This window comes from Chiloscyllium plagiosum, unplaced genomic scaffold (assembly GCF_037043375.1).
Source record: "Chiloscyllium plagiosum isolate Xiang-an unplaced genomic scaffold, Cpla_swu_hap1 HiC_scaffold_26, whole genome shotgun sequence".
In the NCBI taxonomy this organism is placed as follows: domain Eukaryota; kingdom Metazoa; phylum Chordata; class Chondrichthyes; order Orectolobiformes; family Hemiscylliidae; genus Chiloscyllium; species Chiloscyllium plagiosum.
Genome location: NW_028270164.1, coordinates 42,350,091 through 42,372,191, shown reverse-complemented (window position 1 = coordinate 42,372,191; position 22,101 = coordinate 42,350,091). Strand labels below are relative to the sequence as shown.

General features: G+C 39.9%; 1 protein-coding gene across 10 annotated transcripts in view; it reads left to right on the top strand.

Annotated features, from left to right (window-relative positions):
* The window catches only part of anks1aa (ankyrin repeat and sterile alpha motif domain containing 1Aa), a 355,860-nt gene that overhangs the window by 298,606 nt on the left and 35,153 nt on the right, over positions 1-22,101 (top strand). For all 10 annotated transcript variants that reach the window (XM_043716918.2, XM_043716919.2, XM_087973655.1 and 7 more), the window contains one exon: positions 12,940-13,047. In XM_043716918.2, the coding sequence (XP_043572853.2) occupies positions 12,940-13,047 (108 nt within the window). The remainder of the gene's footprint in view (positions 1-12,939; positions 13,048-22,101) is intronic.

Sequence of the window (22,101 nt, the reverse complement as noted above, 5' to 3'; positions counted from 1 at the left end):
AGGTAACCTTCTTCGCTGCCCACTACACCTCCAATTTTGGTGTCATCTGCAAAGTTACTAACTATACCTTCTATGTTCACATCCAGATCATTTATATAAATAACAAAAAGTAGTGGATCCAGTATCGATCCTTGTGGCACTCCACTGGTCACAGGCCTCCAATCTGAAAAACAACCCTCCACCACCACCCTCTGTCTTCTACCTTTGAGTCAGTTCTGTATCCGAATGGCTAGTTCTCCCTGTATTCCGTATGATCTCACCTTTCTAACCAGTCTACCATGAGGAACTTTGTCGAATGCCTTACTGAAATCCTTATACCGCACACCCACCAATCTGCCCACATCAATCCTCTTCGTTACTTCTTCTGAAAATTCAGTCAAGTCAGTGAGACATAATTTTCCATGCTCAAAGCCATATTGACTATCCCTTAATCAGTCCTTGCCTTTCCAAGTACATGTAAATCCTGTCCCACCAGATTCTTTCCAACATGTTGCCCATCACCAATGTCAGGTTCACCGGTCTATAGTTCCCTGACTTTTCCTTAGTACCTTTCTTAATCATTGGCACAATGTTGGCCAACCTCGAGTCTTCCGGCACCTCACCTAGCAGAATGATAGAAGGACAACAATGGATGGGATATTAGCAATGGATAATCAAAAGTGTGCAGAAGTTCAGCATACTTAGAGTTAAGAAATGTGTTGTATGGGAAGGCAAGAGAATGTCATCTTGAACAGGGGGTTATGGTTAAGGTTATGGTCTGATTAAACTGAACTAATTAGAGTCACAGGTTGAATGTTAAGGTGGATAAATTGCAACAGGATTGGGTGGAAGGTGTAGATTTGTTCAATCGTTTTGAGAGAACCAGGAAGCTGCAAATACAAACCTGAAAGCTTGGAAGATAATGAATGTGTCTCTATGAAAAGATGAGAAGTGGGATAGAATTCAGTGTCCAGGTAGTCCAGGAAGAGTAGTGACTCTGTCAGCATGTCTGGTGGTGGTGAATGTATAAGAGTACCTATTAAACTAAATTATGGGTGAGTGATGATCTAGTTGACTGTTCAAAATTTAAAAGTGATTTAGCTTTTCTCTCAAGGTTAAAATAAAATTAGTCACGAATTTAAAAAAACTAAAATTTGAAATGTATGCGTTCTGACTTTTCCAAGGTTGTTTTGTTTCAGATTCCTTCCTAGAAATACCTTTCATTTTTGTGCCTTCTTCATTTTTCTGCAATACAGATGATCAAACATTGTGAAATCCTGTAGCTTGTTACACTACTAGTGAGCCGCTTGTTTTCATATATTCAGCTTATAATAGGAAATGTTTTTGTGTTGTGAACCTAGTGGGGACCGTCAACTTTTTGGAGCTATTTGTCAGCTTTAGCTAGTTTGCTCAGTTGGCATGTATATGAAATGAAACAATGTCATGAGAGTATTCCACTGACTTAAAAAATGTTTTTTTCGTCAAGTGTCTATAAACTTGATAGTGTAAGTTTTTTTTGCTAGACAGAAACATAGAGAATCTGAGATCAGGCAAAGTTATCCGGCTGAAGAATTCAGAAGAAAAAGTCGGCAATTATGCTGGCAAAATGCATGGAACCATATTTGTATATTACTCAATCCAATAAGGTTTGAATTTGTTCTGCAATTGACTGCATTAATTCATTCAGATTTCAGGAGAAGCAGCTGGCTAATTGTTTGATGTGATGCAACATCAAAGTTGAGAGAAGAAGGCCGGGGAATATTTAACACACTGAGGGTGATGGGTGCCTGGAATACACTGCCAGTGGAGGTGGGGGAAGCAAGCACGTTAGCAATTTTTAAAGCATATCTTGATAGACACGTGAACGGGAGGCAAGCAGTGGGATAGAAATCATGCATGAGCAAGAAGTGCTGGTCCTTAATAAGGATTAGGAGTCTACGGAGGCTTGGGCCGAAGGGCGTGTCTCTGTGCTATATTGAATTATATTGTAATGTAACTGTATAACAATGAGTGGAGCCAATCTATATTTCTCAAAATTAATTCTAAAACTATTAGTTTTCCTAATGTTGAAAATGTTGAACAAAATCTGTTCTTCCACATCTATCAGCATTTCATTCAGATTGGCTTCGGGGGGGGGGGGGGGGGGCGGAAACTACATGGGACCAACTTGCCACCTCTTATTGATACCAAAGTCAAGAGTATGGTGCTGGAAAAGCACAGCAGGTCAGACAGCATCAGAGAAGCAGGAAAATTGACGTTTTGGGCAAAAGCCCTTCATAATGCCTGACCTGCTGTGCTTTTCCAGCACCACACTTTTGACACTGATTTCGAGCATCTGTCGTCCTCGCTTTCACCTAGTTGATTTTAATCGCTTATCGATATGCTGTCCTTACCTTAATATGCTAATTGCATGCAAACAGTAGAAAGAAACATCGCAAACGTCAGAGCTGGACAAACAAATAGCTTTAAGTGGCTTGACTGAACTTGATCATAAAATGTAATCACTTCTGATGATAAGTTAAAATTGAACTGCTGGGTTATGGATAAATATTGATATATTTCATTCAAACAATATTTTATAGTAACTACAGGTCTTTTATTCAAATTATGGTATGTAACTATTTACATACCAACTTGAGCACTTTTTAGGAGAATAATCTATTCAAGTTCTGTTTCTCTTTGGAAAAAGTGAATCTATTTTGCACAAAAGTTTATTTAAGTAGCAATTGATTTATTTTTGATTATTTGGCAATAAAGCATTGGTAAAGAAACAAGGACATTTCTCTGAGGTGTGAGAGAGAACATTCAGTTACAGTTTCTGAAAGAAAGCAAATCTGGTGTGACTAACAAAGCAGCAAGATCACATTTATGTGAAGAGCAGATTGTTCGTTGTTTGAGTGTTTCTGAATAATATTTGTTATCAATCGATCTATTTTCCGTAGCTATAAGTGTGGAAAGTATTGGTTTATCTGCAACCTCTATTTCATCCACCGTGACTTCAATGCTCAAATAATATGAATGTGACAATGATGAAGGGTTTCCTTGTTCTTCTCAACATGTTTACAGCTTCTTCCAAAGCCTGTTCATTGTCCAGCTGGGTGAAACTGTATGCATTTGGTTGCTTCCTTAACTATCTATCCAGAGGTTCTTATGCAATGGCTTCTCATCCTCCCTCAGCATCATTACTTCTAGGGGCTCCTAAAGGAATCTTTCTACATAGGACCATAAAAATTAGGGACAGTGGTAGGCTTTTCAGCCCATCGAGCCAGCTCTACTATTCAGTAGGATCACGACTGATCTGCCTGCCCTTTCCCCATAACCATTGACTCCCCGATTGATCAAGAATCTATCTCTCTCAGCCTTGAATATATACAAGGTCTCTTGCTCTCCACCACAGCCCTCTGTGATGAAATGTTCCAAAGACTCTTAACCCTCTCAGTCCTAGGTTGATGCCTCTTTATTCTGAGACTATTCCTTATAGTCCTCGACTGTTTCCCCTCCTGGGACATCCTCTCAGCATTTAGTCCGTCAAGCCCCTTAAGAATTCTAAGTGTTTCTCATTTTTTCTAAATTTCTGTGAGTAGACTCCCAACCTGTTTAACCCTTGTTCCGAAGACAATCCCTCCAAGCATCCAAGTGAACCTTCTTTGAACTTGCTTTACTGAAACAATCTCCCCCTAAATAAGGGGACTAAAACTGCTCACAGTATTCCAGATGTGATCTCATCAGAACCTTGTACAGTTGATCAGAGTTCCCTACCCTTATATTCCGAACAACTTGAAATAAAGGTCTTCATTCCATTAGCCTTCCTGATTACCTGCTGCATCAGTGTGCTGGCTTTTAGTGTTTTGTGCACAGGTACCCCTAAGTCCCTTTGTGCCATTTTTTTTCTCCATTTAAGTAATATTCTGTTCCTTTGCTCTTCATTTCAAACTTAATTCATCTTCTGTCTTCTTTAGTTTTAATGGAACGTTCAAAGTATCTTCCACCATAAAGATTGATGCAAACTATCTGTTTAATTTCTCTGCCATTTCCTTGTTCCCTAACACTGTCCACCTGTTTTCTAAGATTCATTTTCTAAGGTGCCTCTGTTCATTTTAACCTCTTTCTTGCTTGTATATTTAAATAAGCTCTTATTGGCTTCTTTTATCCCTTTTGAATTTGCCCTCATAGTTTATTTTCTGTATTTATTATCTTATTTGTGCTTCTTTTCTGAATTCCGAATTTATCCCGGTCTTCAGGACTGTCATGCTTTTAGCATTTTTACATTCTTTTTCTTTCAACATAACACTCTCTTTAACTTCCCTGATTGGCCATGTTTGGTTTGTCCCTCTCTCAGAATCTTTCCTCCTACTGAGATGTATTTTTGTTGGGAGTCATGAACTGCCTCCTTCAGAATCTGCCACTGCTTTCATATTGTCATTCATGCTCATCCATTTGCCCTGTTCACTTTAGCTAACACTACCCTCATTTCATTGTAATTCCCTTTATTTAAATTAAATATGGTTGTTTCTGATTCAAGTTCCTCACTGTCTAATTGAATATTAAATTCTATCATTTTATGATCACTACTTCCTACAGAATCTTTTACTCTGAGGTCATTTATTAAAACCTGCCTCATTACCATTATCCGATCCAAGATACTGTGTTCCCTGGTTAGGTCCCTGAAATATTGCTCTAAAAAACACCCCTAATGCACTCTATGAATTTATTGTCATAGGCACCCTTTCCAATTTGATTAACTCAATCAACAGTAAGATTAAAGCCATCCACAACACATGTCCCTATTATTTATTGATTTATAACCTTTCCCACAAACTGGCTGCTATACTGTATTGGGTCTGCCCACAGCTACCAATGCCTTCTTTCCCTTGCTCTCTTATACCTCCAGCCAAATGGACTCTACATTTTCTGAACTCATCTGTCATAACTGTCCTCATTCCATTTCTTGTTAACAGTGCCACCCCATTACCTTTTACATCCCTTCTGCCTTTCCAAAAGGTCAAACATCAATGAATGTTAAATTCCCAGTTTTGATTTCCTGGTAACCATGTTTCCATAATGACAGAGATTGTATTCATTTACCTCAATTTGTGCAGTCAATTCATCTATTTTATTCTGAATGCATTGTGGATTAAGATACAAAGCCTTTAATTTTTGTTCTATTATCAAATTTCATTACACTTAGATTAGATTAGATTAGATTAGATTACTTAGTGTGGAAACAGGCCTTTCGGCCCAACAAGTCCACACCGCCCCGCCGAAGCGCAACCCACCCATACCCCTACATTTACCCCTTACCTAACACTACGAGCAATTTAGCATGGCCAATTCACCTGACCTGCACATCTTTGGACTGTGGGAGGAAACCGGAGCACCCGGAGGAAACCCACGCAGACACGGGGAGAATGTGCAAACTCCACACAGTCAGTCGCTTGAGGCGGGAATTGAACCCGGATCTCCAGCGCTGTGAGGCAGCAGTGCTAACCACTGTGCCACCGTGCCGCCCACTTCTGATTCCTTGGTACAATATGAATTTCACACATTCTGTCCCTTCCTTTTTTTTCTGCTAACAATCATCCCATCACAAACTATAATTCTACCTTCTTTTTTACCTTTAATTTCATAATTTCCATTCAACTCCACCCAAACCCCACTATTAAGTTTAAAGTCCCATATACATCTCATCCACATGCTGCCATGAGCTGCATCATTTTCATCACCCGAGATAAAGTTTCTTCTGAATTTCTTATAGTTTGGTTATTGTTATAATGATGACTTTTAATTATGCTTTTCCCCTCTGAACGGAAACAATCTCTTATCTATTCAACATCAAAACACTTCATAATTTTAACTACCACTATTAAGTTACTGCTCAATGTTAGCTGACTTCACTCCTGCTTCAGATCTTCTGCTGAAATCCTTACACACAACCTGATGATTTGGGGGCATTCTTGGTTGGCCTCAAGTTCTGCACTGTCAAGTTGAGGTCAACCAAATCTGTGCTGCCCATGTCCAAAAGTGCTACACCACCGCCACTCCATACATGCTCATTTACAACAGCTCCAAGTTATGCTGTACTTAGGTTTTTGACTTATATTCTTTATTCTTAATGAGTTCTATAGCTTCACCCCTTCATAGCTGTCTCATATATGATCCAGCTATGCAACATCTGAGATATGATTTTTGCTGCAAAAGGACATGTTTTGTCTTAGCTTTTCATAGAGTCATACAGCACAGAAACATTCCCTTTAGTCCAACCAGTCCATGTCGAACATAAACACAAATTAAACTCGTCTGACCTGCCTGCTCCTGGCCCATATGCCTCCAAACCTTTCCTATTCATGCATCTATCCAAATGTCTTTTAAATGTTGTAATTGGACCCACATCCACCACTTTCTCAGAAAGTTCATTCCACACACGAACCACCCTCTGTGTTAAAAACTTTGTCTCATGTCTTTTTCAAATCTCTCCCCTCTCACCTCAAAAATGTGCCCTGTACTCTTGAAATCCCCCATCCTAGGGAAAAGACAACTATCATTAACTCATCTTGCACTTCAGGATATTTGGCAAGAATACAAACTCTAGGAGAAACCTAACATGTATACTGCATGCAAGGAGTCTATTCATTGGTTAGCAAGTGGACTCTAATTGATAAAGCAGTTTCCATGGAGAACATGCCTATTAATGCTGATTGGCAATTAACAACCAGGCTTTGTTTAAATTTGAAATCAAACAGGTTGACTCAGATTAGTGAGCGCATTGTCTTCAGAAATGAACAAGCAAAGTTCTGATGAAATGTCACTGGATATAAAATGTTGATTTCTTTCACTGCATAGATGTTGCCAGATTTGTTAAGCTGTTTCAACAATTTCTCTTTTAGTTTTGGATTCCCAGCACCTGAGGTTCTTAGTGTTATATGATGGTACAGTCAGTACTTTGCTTGTAATGATTAGTTAAAGGGACATGCTGTTTGAAGTTATCCACTTGGCTTTAAGATGCAGACATACCTAGCGCACATCAGCACTGAAAATCATATAAGACTATCTGACATAAGAACAGAAATTAGGCCATTCAGTCCATCGAATCTGCTCTGCCAATCGATCATGACCAATAGGTTTTTCAACCCCATTTTCCTGTTTTTTCCCCCATAACCTTTGATCCCCTTGGCAATCCCCTTACCTACCTCTTTTAAATATACTCAATGACCTGGCCACCACAATCTTCTGTGGCAATGAATTCCACGGATTCACCACTCTCTTGCTAAAGAAGTTTATCCTTATCTCCAGTCTAAAGGGTTTTCCCTTTACTCTAAGGCTGTACCCTCCAGTCCTGGGCTGTCCTGCCAATGGAAACATTTTCCCAACATCCACTCTGTCCAGGCCATTCAGTTAGATCCCCCCTCTTATCCTTCTGAACTCTATCAAGTGTAGTCCCAGAGTCCACAAACATTCCTCTTTTGTTAAACCTTTCATTCCAGGGATCATTCTCGTGAAGTTCTTCTGGACCCACTCCAGGGCCAGTACATCCTTCCCGAGATATGGGGCCCAAAATTGCTCAATACTCTGAATGTGGTCTGACCAGAGCCTTGTAAGGCCTCAGAAGTATGTACCTGCTTTTATATTCTAGTCCTCTTGAGATGAATGACAACATTGTATTTGCCTTCCTAACTACCGACTGAACCTGCACGTTTACCTTAAGAGAAACCTAGACTAGGACTCCCAAGTTCCTTTGCACTTCACATTTCTGAATTTTCTCCCCATTTAGAAAATAGTTCGTGCCTTTATTCTTCCTACCAAAGTGCATGGCCTCACATTTTCTCACGTTGTATGTCATCTTCCACTTCTTTGCCCGCTCTCCTAACCTGTCTAAATCTTTCTTCAGCCTTCCTGTCTCCTCAGTACTATCTGCACCTGCACCTATCTTTGTATCATCTTCAAATTTACCCAGAATGTCCTTAGTTCCTTCATCCAGATCAATATTGTATAGAGTGAAAAGTTGTGGTGCCAACACTGACCCTTGTGGAACACCACCAGTCACCAGATTCCATCCTGAGAAGGAGCCTTTTATTCCCCACTCTCTGCCTTCTGCCAGACAGTCAGTCTTCTATCCCCCCATGCCAGTACCTTGTCTGTAATGGGCCCCTATCTTATTCAGCAGCTTCCTGTGCGGCACCTTCTCAAAGGCCTTCTGAAAATCCAGATAGATAACATCCATTGGCTGTCTTTGGTCTAACCTACTTGTTACCTCCTCAAAGAATTCAAATTTGTCAGGCATAACCTCCCCTTGATGAAATCATGCAGACTTTGTCCTATTTTACCGTATACTTGCAAGTATTCAGAAATCTCATCCTTCACACATGACTCCAAATTCTTACCAACGACTGAGGTCAGGCTAATCAGCTTATAATTTCCAGTCTTTTACCTTACTCCCTTTTTAAACCGGGAAGTTACATTGGTGATTTCCAGTCCTTTGTGTCCCTCCCTGTCTCCAGTGATTCCTGAAATATCACCACCAACACCTCCACTATCTCTTCAGCTATCTCCTTCAGAACTCTGGGGTGTAGCCCAACTAGTCCAGATGATTTATTCACTTTGAAACCTTTCATTTTTAGCATATTACTCTGATCTTCCACTGTGAAGACTTGACACAAAGTATTTATTCAGTTCCTCGGCTATTTCTTTCTTCCCCATTACTACTTTTCCAGCATCATTCTCACATTCCTGATGAAGGGCTAATGCCCAAAACATTGACTCTCCTCCTCGGATGCTGCCTGACCTTCTGTGCTTTTTTCCAGTGCCACCTTTTCAACAATGTCCACTTTTGTCTCTCTTTTGCCCTTTGTATATCGAAATAAATATATATTTCACACTCTTTAAATTTTTTCCAATATTACTGGCTAGCTTACCCTCATATTTATTCTTCTGTCTCCTTATTTCTTTGTTTGATATCCTGTGTTGGTCTTTATAGGCTTCCCAATCCTCTGGCTTCCCACTGCCCTTCGCCACATTATGTGCTTTCTCTTTTGCTTTTATGCTCTCCCTGACTTTCCTGATCAACCACGGTTTCCTCATCTTCTCTTTAGTATGCTTCATTTTCCTTGGGATGAATCTTTGCTGTGTCGCCTGAATTACTCCCAGAAACTCCTGCCATTACTGTTCCACTGTCTTTCCTATTAGGCATGATGTGGAGGTGCCGTTAATGGGGTGGACAAAGTTTTAAAAAATCATGCAACACCAGGCGAAAGACCATCAGGGTTTACTTGGAAGCACTAGCTTTTGGAGCACTGCTCCTTCATCAGGTAGCTGTGGAGCAGAATCATAAGTCACAGAATTTATAGCAAAAGATCTCAGTGTCATGCAACTGAAACGATATATTGAACATTCAATATATTGTTTTGGTTGCATGACACTGAGATCTTTTGCTATAAAATCTGTGTCTTATGATCCTGCTCCACAGTTCCTGATGAAGGACCAGTGCTTCGAAAGCTAGTGCTTCCAAATAAACCTGTTGGACTATAACCCGGTGTTGTGTGATTTTTAACTTTCTCCTGTTAGACGACTCGTCCAGTCAATTTTGGTCAGCTCCTCCTTCATGCCCCTGTAGTTGCCTTTATGCAACTGAAAAACTGTTACATCTGATTACACCTTCTCCCTCTCAAATTCTATCATGTTATGGTCACTGCCTCAGAACTGTTCCTTCACTTTACTCTTCCTTCTCAAATCTGCCTCATTGCACAACACTAAATCTAAAATTGCCTGTTTTGTAGAAGGCTCCATTACAAGCTGCTCCAAAAAGCCAACTTGTAGACATTTCACAAATTCCTTTACTTGTGATCCACCACCAATCTGATTTTCCCAGTCCAGCTGCATATTGAAATCCCACATTGTCACTGTTACCTTGCCTTTCTTACACGCCTTTTCTATCTCTTGGTGTATCATGTGCCCCACATCCAGACTACTGTTTGGAGGCCTGTACATAAATCCCATTATGGTTTTTGTTTTATCTTTGCAGTTCCTCAACTCTACCCACACAGATTCTACATCATCTGACCCTATTTCATTTATTACTATTGATTTAATTTCATTTCTTACTAATAAGGTAACCCCACCTGCCTGTTTTTCAGTAGGATATATAGCGTTGGATATTTCGCTCCCTGTCCTGATCCCCTTGCAGCCACGTCTCTGTGATACCCACCACATCATACTGCCAATTTTGATCTGCAACACGAGATCAATTACCTTATTTTGTATACTGCATGCGTTCGGATACAACACCTTTAGTCCTGTATTGACCATCCCACTTCTCGTTGTGATTCATTTATCCAGTGTGTTTGAAGTTTGATTCCTAACCCTTTCCAAACACACTGTCCTATTTTGTGTGCTGGAGATTTTGATAACATCTCCTGAATTCTCCTTTCTTTTCATTTTTTTCATATTTTTCCACGCAGTTGAATCCACCCCCATAAATGTTGCTTTGCTTCCCATTAGCCAATCTACTTCTTGGAGTTTTCCCCTTCCCTTCACCCCCCACTTTCCAATTTAAAGTCTGTTGACTACCCTGTTTACCTTTTTTTGCTAAAACACTAGTACCAGCTCAGTTCAGGTGGAGACAAACCCAACAGTGCAGCTCCCTTCTGTTCTGGTATTCATGACAGTGCCCCATGTAAAAGAACTCCCCTTTCCCACACATGTTACATTTCTTAACTTGTCTGATAGGTAGGAAATGTTTTGGCTTGGTGGCAACATTTTCTTAGTGGTGAGTGCCATGTGTGTTGCTACTGCATAGTAACAGTGTGAAACTTGTTGGTCGCATTTTTGAGATACACTTTGAGATCATGAGATAAGGTCCTCATGAGTGCAAGATGAAATATTTCAACAATTTCTGTTTTTCAGTAATACTCAAGTTCTGTACTACCAAAAGACTATTCTAAGATGTGTGACCCTCTAATTTTGAGCATCCCTGATTTTCATAATTCCACTCTTATTGACCATGCATTCTTCTGCCAAGGCTGAGAGCTTGTAATACATCACTGTCTCCACCATCCACCCTCAAAAAAAGACCAGAGCAGACCCCTCAAAAATATATTAAGAAAGTAGCCTAGACCTTAACATTTTCTTATTTTAAAGGTAATTGTGAGGTGCTGTGTTCCAGATGCAATTTAATTAGTCAATGTACTCATCATTAAGCAAAGAACAATTTATTCAAACACTAAAATACAACAAAGGAAAGAGGAACTTGGAAACTTAACTCTATTAGAAAGCTAAACAGAATAATAGTTACAGTAACTATTACTAATTAACTGTTCCAATACAGTAACATCCCATAAACACACCCTTGACCAAAAATAAAATTCAGAAAACAGATTGTCTCACATGCGACTCCCGTAGCAGCCACAGGAGGAAAAACATCAAGCAACAACTGAGTGTTTAGCAGCTGGAAGAGATTCACTGCCTTCCAACCCTGCTGAGACCCCAGCAACAACTGTTAAAAGCTAAACTAAAAATCCTAGAGGTAAAAACAATGACTGCAGATGCTGGAAACCAGATTCTGGATCAGTGGTGCTGGAAGAGCACAGCAATTCAGGCAGCATCCGAGGACAGGCAAGCCCTTCCTGATGAAGGGCTTTTGCCCGAAACGTCGATTTTGCCTGTCCTCGGATGCTGCCTGAATTGCTGTGCTCTTCCAGCACCACTGATCCAGAATAAAAATCCTAGATGTGTGAGAGCTTGAACACACCCACTCAGGCTGCTTCTGTCATTCCAACTTCTTTAAAAAAAAACCCTAGGCCTTACAAGTTATTTATCTTCTCACAAACTACTCGACACCCGTCCCCCAATCTCTCTCTATAAGAAATCAGGACAAAGCCCCACAGCATTGACACCCATTCCTTTTAAAACACTGCTTAAAACTTACCTCTTACAAAGCTTTTGGTCATATTCTGACATCTATTTATGTGGCTTAATGGCAAACTTTGCTTCACAGCTCTGCAAGGAAGTATTTTAGATTATATTAGGCTGTTGTAGGCTGCAGCAGAACATTGACAGGCAGAGATGGGCTGAGCAGTGGCAGATGGAGTTCAACCTGGATAAATGCGAGCTGATGCATTTTGGATAGTCGAATTTGAAAGCTGAGTACAGAATTAAGGATAGGATTCTTGGCAGTGTGGAGGAACAGGGGAATCTTGGTGTACAGGTACATAGGTCCCTTAAAATGGCCACCCAAGTGGACAGGGTTGTTAAGAAAGCATATGATGTTTTGGCTTTCATTAACAGGGGGATTGAGTTTAAGAGTCGTGAGATCTTGTTGCAGCTCTATAAAACTTTGGTTAGACCACATTTGGAATACTGCGTCCAGTTCTGGTCGCCCTATTATAGGAAAGATGTGGCTGCTTTGGAGATTGTTCAGAGGAGGTTTACCATGATGCTGCCTGGACTGGAGGGCTTATCTTATGAAGAGAGGTTGACTGAGCTCGGACTTTTTTCATTGGAGAAAAGGAGGAGGAGAGGGGACCTAAATGAGGTATACAAGATAATGAGAGGCATAGATAGAGTCGATAGCCAGAGACTATTTCCCAGGGCAGAAATGGCTAACACGAGGGGTCATAGTTTTAAGCTCGGAGGAAAATATAGAGGGAATGTCAGAGGCGGGTTCTTTACACAGAGAGTTGAGAGGGCATGCAATGCGTTGCCAGCAGCAGTTGTGGAAGCAAGGTCATTGGGGACATTTAAGAGACTGCTGGACATGCATATGGTCACAGAAATTTGAGGGTGCATACATGAGGATCACTGGTCGGCACAACATCGTGGGCTGAAGGGCCTGTTCTGTGCTGTACTGTTCTATGTTCTATGGGCAAAAATACAAACACAGTTTGTTGAAGTGGGACAAATTACTTTCTGTATTATTATTTCATTTTTCCTAATTCAATTTAATGCTAATTTAGTTTTCTGTTACTTTAGGTGCTGAAAATAGCCTTACTTGGTCATCGGAAGCGAATCTTAGTATCTCTTGGAGACCGACCTTATGAAGAACCACCTCAAAAACCACCGCGGTTGTCCCAACTAAAGGTTAGATGAATCTCTTGTTGCTGCACAATGTCTAGTAGTAATCTTAAAATTCTAACAACAGTATTAGTTGTAGCACAGAGGCTGATAACATAGTGTAAGTGCACAAATCAATACCTGAACAAGAATATTCAGGAAAAGACAAATGTATAATCTGTTACTTTAACACCTCATCAAAGAACAAGCTGTTATTTACTACACAGTTAATGTCGAGGAGTAGATGACATCTAAATTGGATCAACAAACTGTCTTTCAGTTTAGTTCAGATTATATAGGCATTGATACCACCAATCTGCCATCACTGTCCACACAAGCAGTTATGTGAATGAATTTTGTCTGTTCTGTCAGTTATCAACATAGTCGCAGAGCCAAGTTATGGACTAACAGCTGTCTATTAAACATATTTATCAATCATAGTTACTAATATTTAAACTTAGATATTGAGGAAAGTAATAAATAACTTGGTTTACCTTGATGAAATATACAGCAAGGCATGTTGAATGGTTTAGTAAGTCCTGGTAACTAATTATTAACAACTTGCTGCTGACCATGTCGGAGTTATCACAACCTTGTCCATAACTCTCAAGTTAGTGGTATTAGATAGTCAGTCATTTGTTTGATTTATTGAAGTCTATATGCGTATCAAAGAGGGCTGTTGTAGTTGGGCTCAGTGGTAGTGTCCCTATCTCTGAATCAAAAGATCCAGATTCAAGTCACACCTGCCCTAGATATGTCATAACACATCCGAGCATATTGATAAAAAATATCCATATGCCTATCACTTTCCAAAATTTATATGACCTAATTTCTAAGAGCTGAAGTGAAACTGGTTTAATCGTACTCCTCTGATTAGATGGCATTAGAATTCTGAGACTGAACTCGTGAGCTTCCATTTGCCAAGCTGCTACTCATTATTCCCTCAGCCTCTGCTCCTGGGCCAATTCATCTTCCAAACCAGTAGCTGCTTTCATCTGGACTTCGATCTGGATTTCCTCAGTCTGGAGAAAACTTTCAAATCTTAAGTGATGGATATACAGATGCTGACAGCACAGAAGGAGGCTGTTCAGCCCATTATGTTTGCATCGGCCAACAAAGATCTGACTACACTAATTCGTAGCTCAGGTTGAAGTTCTGGATGTAGGTTTGCTCGCTGAGCTGGAAGGTTTATTTTCATACGTTTGTCACCATACTAGGTAACATCATCAATGAGCCTCCGGTGAAGCACTGGTGTTAGTGACCTGCTTTCTTTATACTTGAAACTTAAACACACAGAAATCGGGTCACTAACATCAGTGCTTCACCGGAGGCTCATTGATGATGTTACCTAGTATGGTGATGAAACGTCTGAATATGAACCTTCCAACTCAGTGAGCAAACCTACATCCTACATGAATTCCATTATCCAGCTCTTGGCCTATTGCTTTGGGGGCTAAGACAATACAAGTGACTATCTAAACACTGCTCAAATGTTTTGAGAGTTTCTAACTCAACCACCCTTTCAGGCAGTGAGTTAGAGACATCTACCAATCTCTGGATGAAAACTTTTTCCCCAACTTTCCCCTTCGCCTTCTTTCTCTTTCCTTAAATCTATGCACCCTGGTTATTGAACCCACTACTAGTGGAAAAAAGTGACTTCCTATCACCTTATCTATGCCCCTCAGCGTTATATACCTCCAGCAGGTCTTTCTGAAACTTCTTTGCTCCAAAGTAAATAACCATAGCCTATTCAATTTTCCCTCCTAGCGTAGACACACCCAGCCCAGGGGATATCTTAGTAAATCTCCTCTGTACCGTCTCTAATGCATTCATACCCTTTTTATAATGTGGTAACCAGAATTGCTCCCAGTACTCCATTTCTGGCCCAGCCAGCAGTTTGCAGATGAGATGCATTCACTCGATTCCTCATCATTTCACTGATCTGATTTTGTCACTCATTCCCTCCCAGCCTGTACTTCCTTAAACTATGGGGTCACCACATGCTGAAGAGTACCTTTCAGGCTCGTAGTACATCATAATGTATCATTGTGCCGTCAGGTGCTGCTTGAACTGCAGAATAGAATGTGGACCTTTGCATTGAATCTGATTTCTTGTCTATGCAACTGACTAGGAAATGAGAAAATGGACCAGCAAGTATACCCTGTGTGTAGTTCAACTACATTACAGGTTGAATGGTGTCTTCATTATGGTTACTATACATAGAAATAAACTTCTAGACACTATAAAAGCCTGATACATTTGATAAACCTTGGATGGTCGCAGATGCTGGCCAACAGATACAGAATTTAATTTTAATTTTTATGACTACCCAAAATAGGTCTAACTTATTTTCATTGGGGTTCTGAGGAGTGTCTTTGTATTTGTGAGTATGATGAGCTGTGAAAATTCTCTGCAATCTTAGGGATATTACTTTAGCTACAGCTGAGTGTATCTTTCTGAACTACAGGTACTAGATGATCTAAAAAACGGAAGGAATCTCATAGAACCTATAAAATTCTAACCAGACCAGAAAAGGTAAACACTGGATGGATGCTTCCAATAATTCTTGAGGGACACAATTTCTGTTCCCACATGGGTTACTAGCATCAATAGCAATTTAGTTTGTGATTTGTGGTAGATTAGCCAATCTTCACTGAGAGACCACTCTTCAAGAGCTGCAATTCACTTCAGAGTCATACCGGTGGGGACTTATGAAGGCTGGCTGGGATTCTTTATCCGAGGAAGGCAAAATAGTTGAAAATTCTCTCAATGTCTGTTCCGAACTGTCAAGTCCATATCATTTTGAAGTTTAATTCTAGATAAAATAAATTTTAATTAAGCTTTTGCAACCTTTCAGCATCTTGGATTACTATATGGCAATGATAAGTCATTAAGATTTATCCTGGTAGTTTGTTGTTGATAGCACAGCTATTAAGGTCCATAACGTACAAAGGTCACTAATACATGAAAACTAGGCATCATACTGGGGAAGGGTGTTCTAACATCATTCCCAAAGTTAAATCTTTTTATTCAAATAATGCTTTGTGGTTTTGTATGTTTCATTATCATCAACCATATTGCTGGCATTTTATTGAATTTTATTTTTAAAGGGAAAAATTCAAAGGTCTGTCTTGTGACGTGCTGCCTTATTTTAAAATAAATGACACATCACATTTTCAACAACTTGCAAGAACAGTTCTGACTGCCAATTTCAAATCATGACTGACTAACCTCTCAACTTTCTTTCCTCATCCTTTTGTTGGGAAAGTTTACTTCACTGAACAAAACTTGCTAAGTTTATCTGAAGTTAGACTGGAAATGTTGTAAGGCTTCAGTTTGTAATCAGTCAAAATGTCAATTCATCTGAATGTGCCAGGAATAATTTGTCAAGATAAAACATAAGAACTAGCATCAGGAATAGGCAATTCACCTCCTTGAAGGAGAAAGTGAGGACTGCTGATGCTGGAGATCAGAGCTTACAAATGTGTTGCTGGAAAAGTGCAGCAGGTCAGGCAGCATCCAAGGAGAAGGAGAATCGACCTTTCGGGCATAAGCCCTGAAGAGGGGCTTATGCCCGAAACGTCGATTCTCCTTCTCCTTGGATGCTGCCTGACCTGCTGCGCTTTTCCAGCAACACATTTTTAAGCTCAAATTCATCTCCTTGAGCCTGCTACACCATTTAATGCGATTTTGGCTGATTTGATCTCAGCCTTAACTCCACTTCCTGGCCTGTTCTCCATAACCATCCAACTCATAACTCTGTCTGTTTCCTTAAAGTTATTCAATGTTCCAGTGTCCACCAAACTTTAGGTTAGTGAATTCCACAAATTTTCACTACCATTTGAGAGAAGTAATTTCTCCTCATCTCTGTTTTAAATCTGCTACATCTTATCCTAAAACTATGACCCCTCATTCATGAGAAGACATCCTCTCCGTCTACCTTGTCAAACCCCTTCAGCATCTTTTATACCTCAGTTAGATCTCATCTCATTCTTGTAAACTTCAGTGTGTACAGGCCTGAACTGCTCAATCTCTCTTCATAAGCCCCTCATCTCAAATTAATGTTGTTCACCCCCTCTGAACTGCCTGCAATGCAATTACATCCTTCCTCAAGCAAGGGAATTGAAATTGTACGCCAGGTACGGTCTCTCTCACGAATTGAGTTGCGGCAACATTTCCTTACTTGTATAGTCTTTTGTTTTTAGTAATTAATTCCAAAATTCCATTTACCTTCATTATTCATGCTGTACCTGACTACTAGTTTTCTTGATTCATGCACGAAGAACTGAATTGTTCGTGCTTTATTCACATGGAGTAGTTTTGTAAGATAAACTTTCACTTTTATACCATTATTCTGGAGTTTCGTGTGTGAAGTATAACTTCATTTGATGTGGCTCTTCAGGGGTGTTGATGTTTCTCTGGAAGATTTTTGGCAGTTTCCTTTTGAACTGAGCAATTAATCATTTGAAATCAGTTTGAAACTATTGACATTAGGGTCAAATTTCTGAAGGTTCCAAGAAAAGCTCTGACTGTTTGGGATTGATTTACTATCTCATGACCAGCACTTGAGAAGGGCGAGAATAGGAATGTAGATTACTTGACAGCTATAAGCCATATCTTGCAGTCAAATGTTAGAATATTTTGGTTTAGAGTTAGACTACTGTATTAAATTGCAAGTGTTTATTCTAAATACTTGATTACAGAAGAGATTGCAGTGATCTGAATTCCCAATCTTACAAATATGAGTGCTTATTAAAGATTTTTCTCTTAATCAAATTTCTTTTTAGGTTGTGGCATAACATTGTTCGCATAATACAAATATTTCACTGTTTCGGAGTACAAGTTGGAAAGGGTGTCACCGATATGGGCATGTACTAAAGCAAATAATGTATTACTAATAAGTTAAAAGCAGATGTGACAACAATTATGGAATTGTAAATTTTTTTATGAAATATATTTCTGCACAAGCAATGGATTTTGCACCAGTAATGACATTGAAACTGATAGTGTCAGTCATCATTGCTCCCCTGAAATAAACAGCAGGATCTGGAGTCTGTGCATGCGCGGTTAACAGAAATCTGGAAGCTACTGTCAGTGCTTCTCTCATATGCACTAAGGATCCCTCTTTCCTATAATGCAGTCAATGAAAAATCACTGAGCGATTGAAAGCTTCCATGCCATTAGTCTCACTGTAAAGACACTTAAATCATGTACTTTGTTGAATGAGTTGGAACTGAGGTTTTAGCAGCGTATTTTCACAGTGACTGTGAAGCCACCTCACTGATGCTCAAAGTAAGTAAATTACCTTGTTGGTTTTCAGCTTTCTCCATCAAATATTCCACATTTTAAAAATAGTTTGATATTTTAGCTTCTACCTTTATTTTACATGTATGTCCCAAGACTTAAAATGAAAAGAGGATGCTTTTGGTCATTTTAATTTGCTTCTGTCCCTGAGATTGGCTGCTTAACCTTTGTTAGTAACATCACTATTGCTGGTTGCTTGGAGATTGTTGACTTGGTGCCACATACACAGATGTTGAGAAATGGGAAATTCATGCCATTGAGATTCCCAGATCACAGGGAATCTTCAGGATTAGCAGGATACACTCATGTCTCTTTAAGTATTTTTCTTTGTTTCTTCCTTCCTTACCTTCTGCTTGTCCAACCCCTCCTTTCCCAGCAGTATAAATTACTCACTGATTTTCTTTTTGTTTTATTTCCCTCTACCTGTATTTTTGCTTTTGTTTTGAAGCTTCCCATAAAGCTAGAAACTTGACTTGCTTGTCATTGACTGCAATGTAAGCTTATCATTAGAGGACACTTTTTCACTTCGAGGAGCAGTGGAGCCTTATTCAGTCGTGCATAAATAATAGTTCATGCAATTTTAAAAAATAAATAAATACCTGTTCCTAGCAGACAAAAATGTCAAATTCTTCATTTATAAGACACAAGCTTGCATGGATAATTAGCTTGGGTTTTTATGACACTGCCTGAAATTCTATAGTGCCTGTAATATAGGAAAATGCACCAGGTGTTTCACAGGAACATTATCAAACAAAATCTGGACTGAGCCACCTGATTTATTGGAACAAATGACCACACGTTTCGAGAAGGTTTTAAGAAGGGCCTTGAAGAGGAGAGAAGTAGAAAAGCAGAGTGTGTTAGGGAGGGAATTCCAGAGCTGAGGTCACAGACAAAACCGGCCAATGAGCAATATCAGCAAAGTTTCAGAGGACAGAATTAAAGGAGTAAGATTGTAAAGCCTTAGGAGGATCAGAAGATATTACAGAAGTAGGGAGAGACAATGTCACAGATGAATTTGAAAACACTGGCAACATTTTTGAAATTGAGTCATTGCTTTATCAGTGGCCAGTGTTGATCTATGAACAGAAAGTTGATGGGTGAACTGAACTTAGTGAGATACAAGCAGCACATTTTGGGTGAGTATAAGTTTATCTTGGTGGAAAATAGAAGGCCAGATACGAAAGCACTGGAATTATCAATCCATAGGTGATAAAGCCATGGATGAGAGTTCAGCAGCTGGTGAGTTGAGGCAGGGCAGAGATCAGCAATGTGGAAGTGAGTGGCCTCACTGGAGCAGTGAATCTGTGGCCAGAGTTTCATCACTGGATCAAACATGATACCAAGGTTGCAAACAAATTTGCTTCAACCTCAAGCATTTATCAGGGAAAGGGATGGAGTTGGTTACCAGGGAACTGAGTTTATTGAAAGGGACTTCAGACAATAGGTTTGACCTTTCAATATTCAATTGGAGGAAATTTTTCCTCGTTCATTACTGGATGTTGGAAAAGCAGCATTTGTAGATGATGTCATTGAGAAGATTAACTATTAGAATGAGAAGGATAGGTCTTTGGGGGCTCCAGAGCCAAAAGTATGGGAGCAGTAAGAGAACCACTTTGAACTTAGAATCCCTACAGTGTGAAAGTAGGCCACTCAGCTCATCGAATCTGTACTGACCTCCAAAGAGCATCCCACCCAGATCAACTTCCGATACCCATCACCACCATAGCCAACCCATCCAACCTACACCCCTCGACACTACGTGAAATTTAGCATGGCAAATGCACCTAACATCTTTGGACTGTGGGAGGAAACCGGAGCACCCGGAGGAAACCCATGCAGACAGGGAGAACATGCAAACTCCACACAGGCAGTCACATGAGGGTACAGTTGAACACCTGGCTCTATGAAGCAGCAGTGCTAACCACAGCCACCGTGTTGTCCCCAAATTACAATTGCAGGTAATTCTGTTTGGATGGTTCTGAGGGTTTTTCCACATAAGTTGATGTCAGAATAGAAGCATTATATGATGATGGCAAACTTTAAATAAGGAGCTGGTTTAGATTCTATCAAGATTTCTCCGAAGCAGAAGAAAGGTAAGGCAATGAAAATAAAGGACTCGAGCTGCCAAAAAAGATATAGCATAATGAAGCAAAAAATTATTTCAGATTTAAGCTTGACAATACAAATAAACTAAGCTGAATATAGTGTGTTCAGAGGTGAAAGAGAAAGGGGACTTCAGAGAGTCAAAGAGGAAATATGAGAAGAGACTAACTACTCAAAAAAGATGAGGTTTTTTTTTAGAACCATATAAGTAATTAATGAATTGTAGGATGAGGGTGCTGTATTTGGGACCGGAAAGGGATTCTGTGCATGAATGTGGAGGACCTTGCTCTGATACTAAATGAGATTAGATTAGATTACTTACAGTGTGGAAACAGGCCCTTCGGCCCAACAAGTCCACACCGACCCGCCAAAGAGCAGCAACCCAGACCCATTCCCCCTCCATTTACCCCTGCACCTAACACTACAGGCAATTTCGCATGGCCAATTCACCTAACCTGCACATTTTTGGACAGAGAGGAAACCGGAGCACCCGGAGGAAACCCACGCAGACACGGGGCGAATGTGCAAACTCCACACAGTTGCCTGAGGCGGGAATTGAACCCGGGTCTCTGGCACTGTGAGGCAGCAGTGCTAACCACTGTGCCACCGTGCCGCCCATGTATGAGCTGTATCAGTTTTGCCAAGGAAGAAGATAATGCCAAAGTAATGGTGTAAATAGGAGATAGTTAAGAATTTGAATGAGCTAAAACGTAATGCAGAGATGGTTTTAGAAAATCTGGTTGCTCATTAGGTTGGTAACTCATAATAACCGGATGAGATGCATCTGAGGATACTGAGACAAATCAGGATGAATCATAGAATCCCTATAGTGTAGAAACAAAGCTGTGCAGGTACTAGCCATAATCTTTCAATTTCTCTTCAGTATAGGGTTAATGCTGGAAAACTGCAGCCCCAATTCCATCATAATTTGAAAAAAAAAGTATAATCAAACTCGGCAACAACACACCCAGCAGTTTAACCTCAGTAGTGGAAAATATTTGAAGACAATAATCTTTGATGTTTTAGTAGATTAATTCAGAAAAGCCAACATCACATTTAGCTAACTGAATTCAGGTTTTTTTTTGATGAAGTAACAGAAGTGGTTGATGAGGGTAATGGGGGTTGATGTGGTGTATATGGACTTCTAAAAGGTATTTCATAAAATGCCACATTATAGCATAAAGTGTCACATTATAGAATTGCCAGCAATGCTGAAGCTCATAGAATAAAAGAGGCGATTGAAACAATGCTACAAAGTTGGCTGAGTGACAGGAAACAAAGTAATGGTAAATGGTTGTATTTTTGGAAAGGAGGGGCTGGGGGAAGGCATACAGTGGGGCTTGAGATGGTTTGATATCAGTGCCACAGCTTTCCTTGACTGATGTTAGGAATCTCGACCTTGGTGTGTAAAGAACACTTTCAAAGTTTACAGCTAATATAAAATTTGCAAGTATTGTGAAATGTTAATTTGTGCTTGGATAGCTTTTGGGAGAAGAGGCAAAGGACACAATTTTAAAGCAGATGTAGGAATATTGAAATCTACAGTATATGTGGTGAAGCTGGCAGGTTTGATTAAGAAAGTGTTGTCATGTTGTTGATATCAGTTTATATTTATTTTTCTCTGCTTAAACTAGCTGTTGCTATTGGTCCATTTGTGTTCTTCTGAATCTGTTC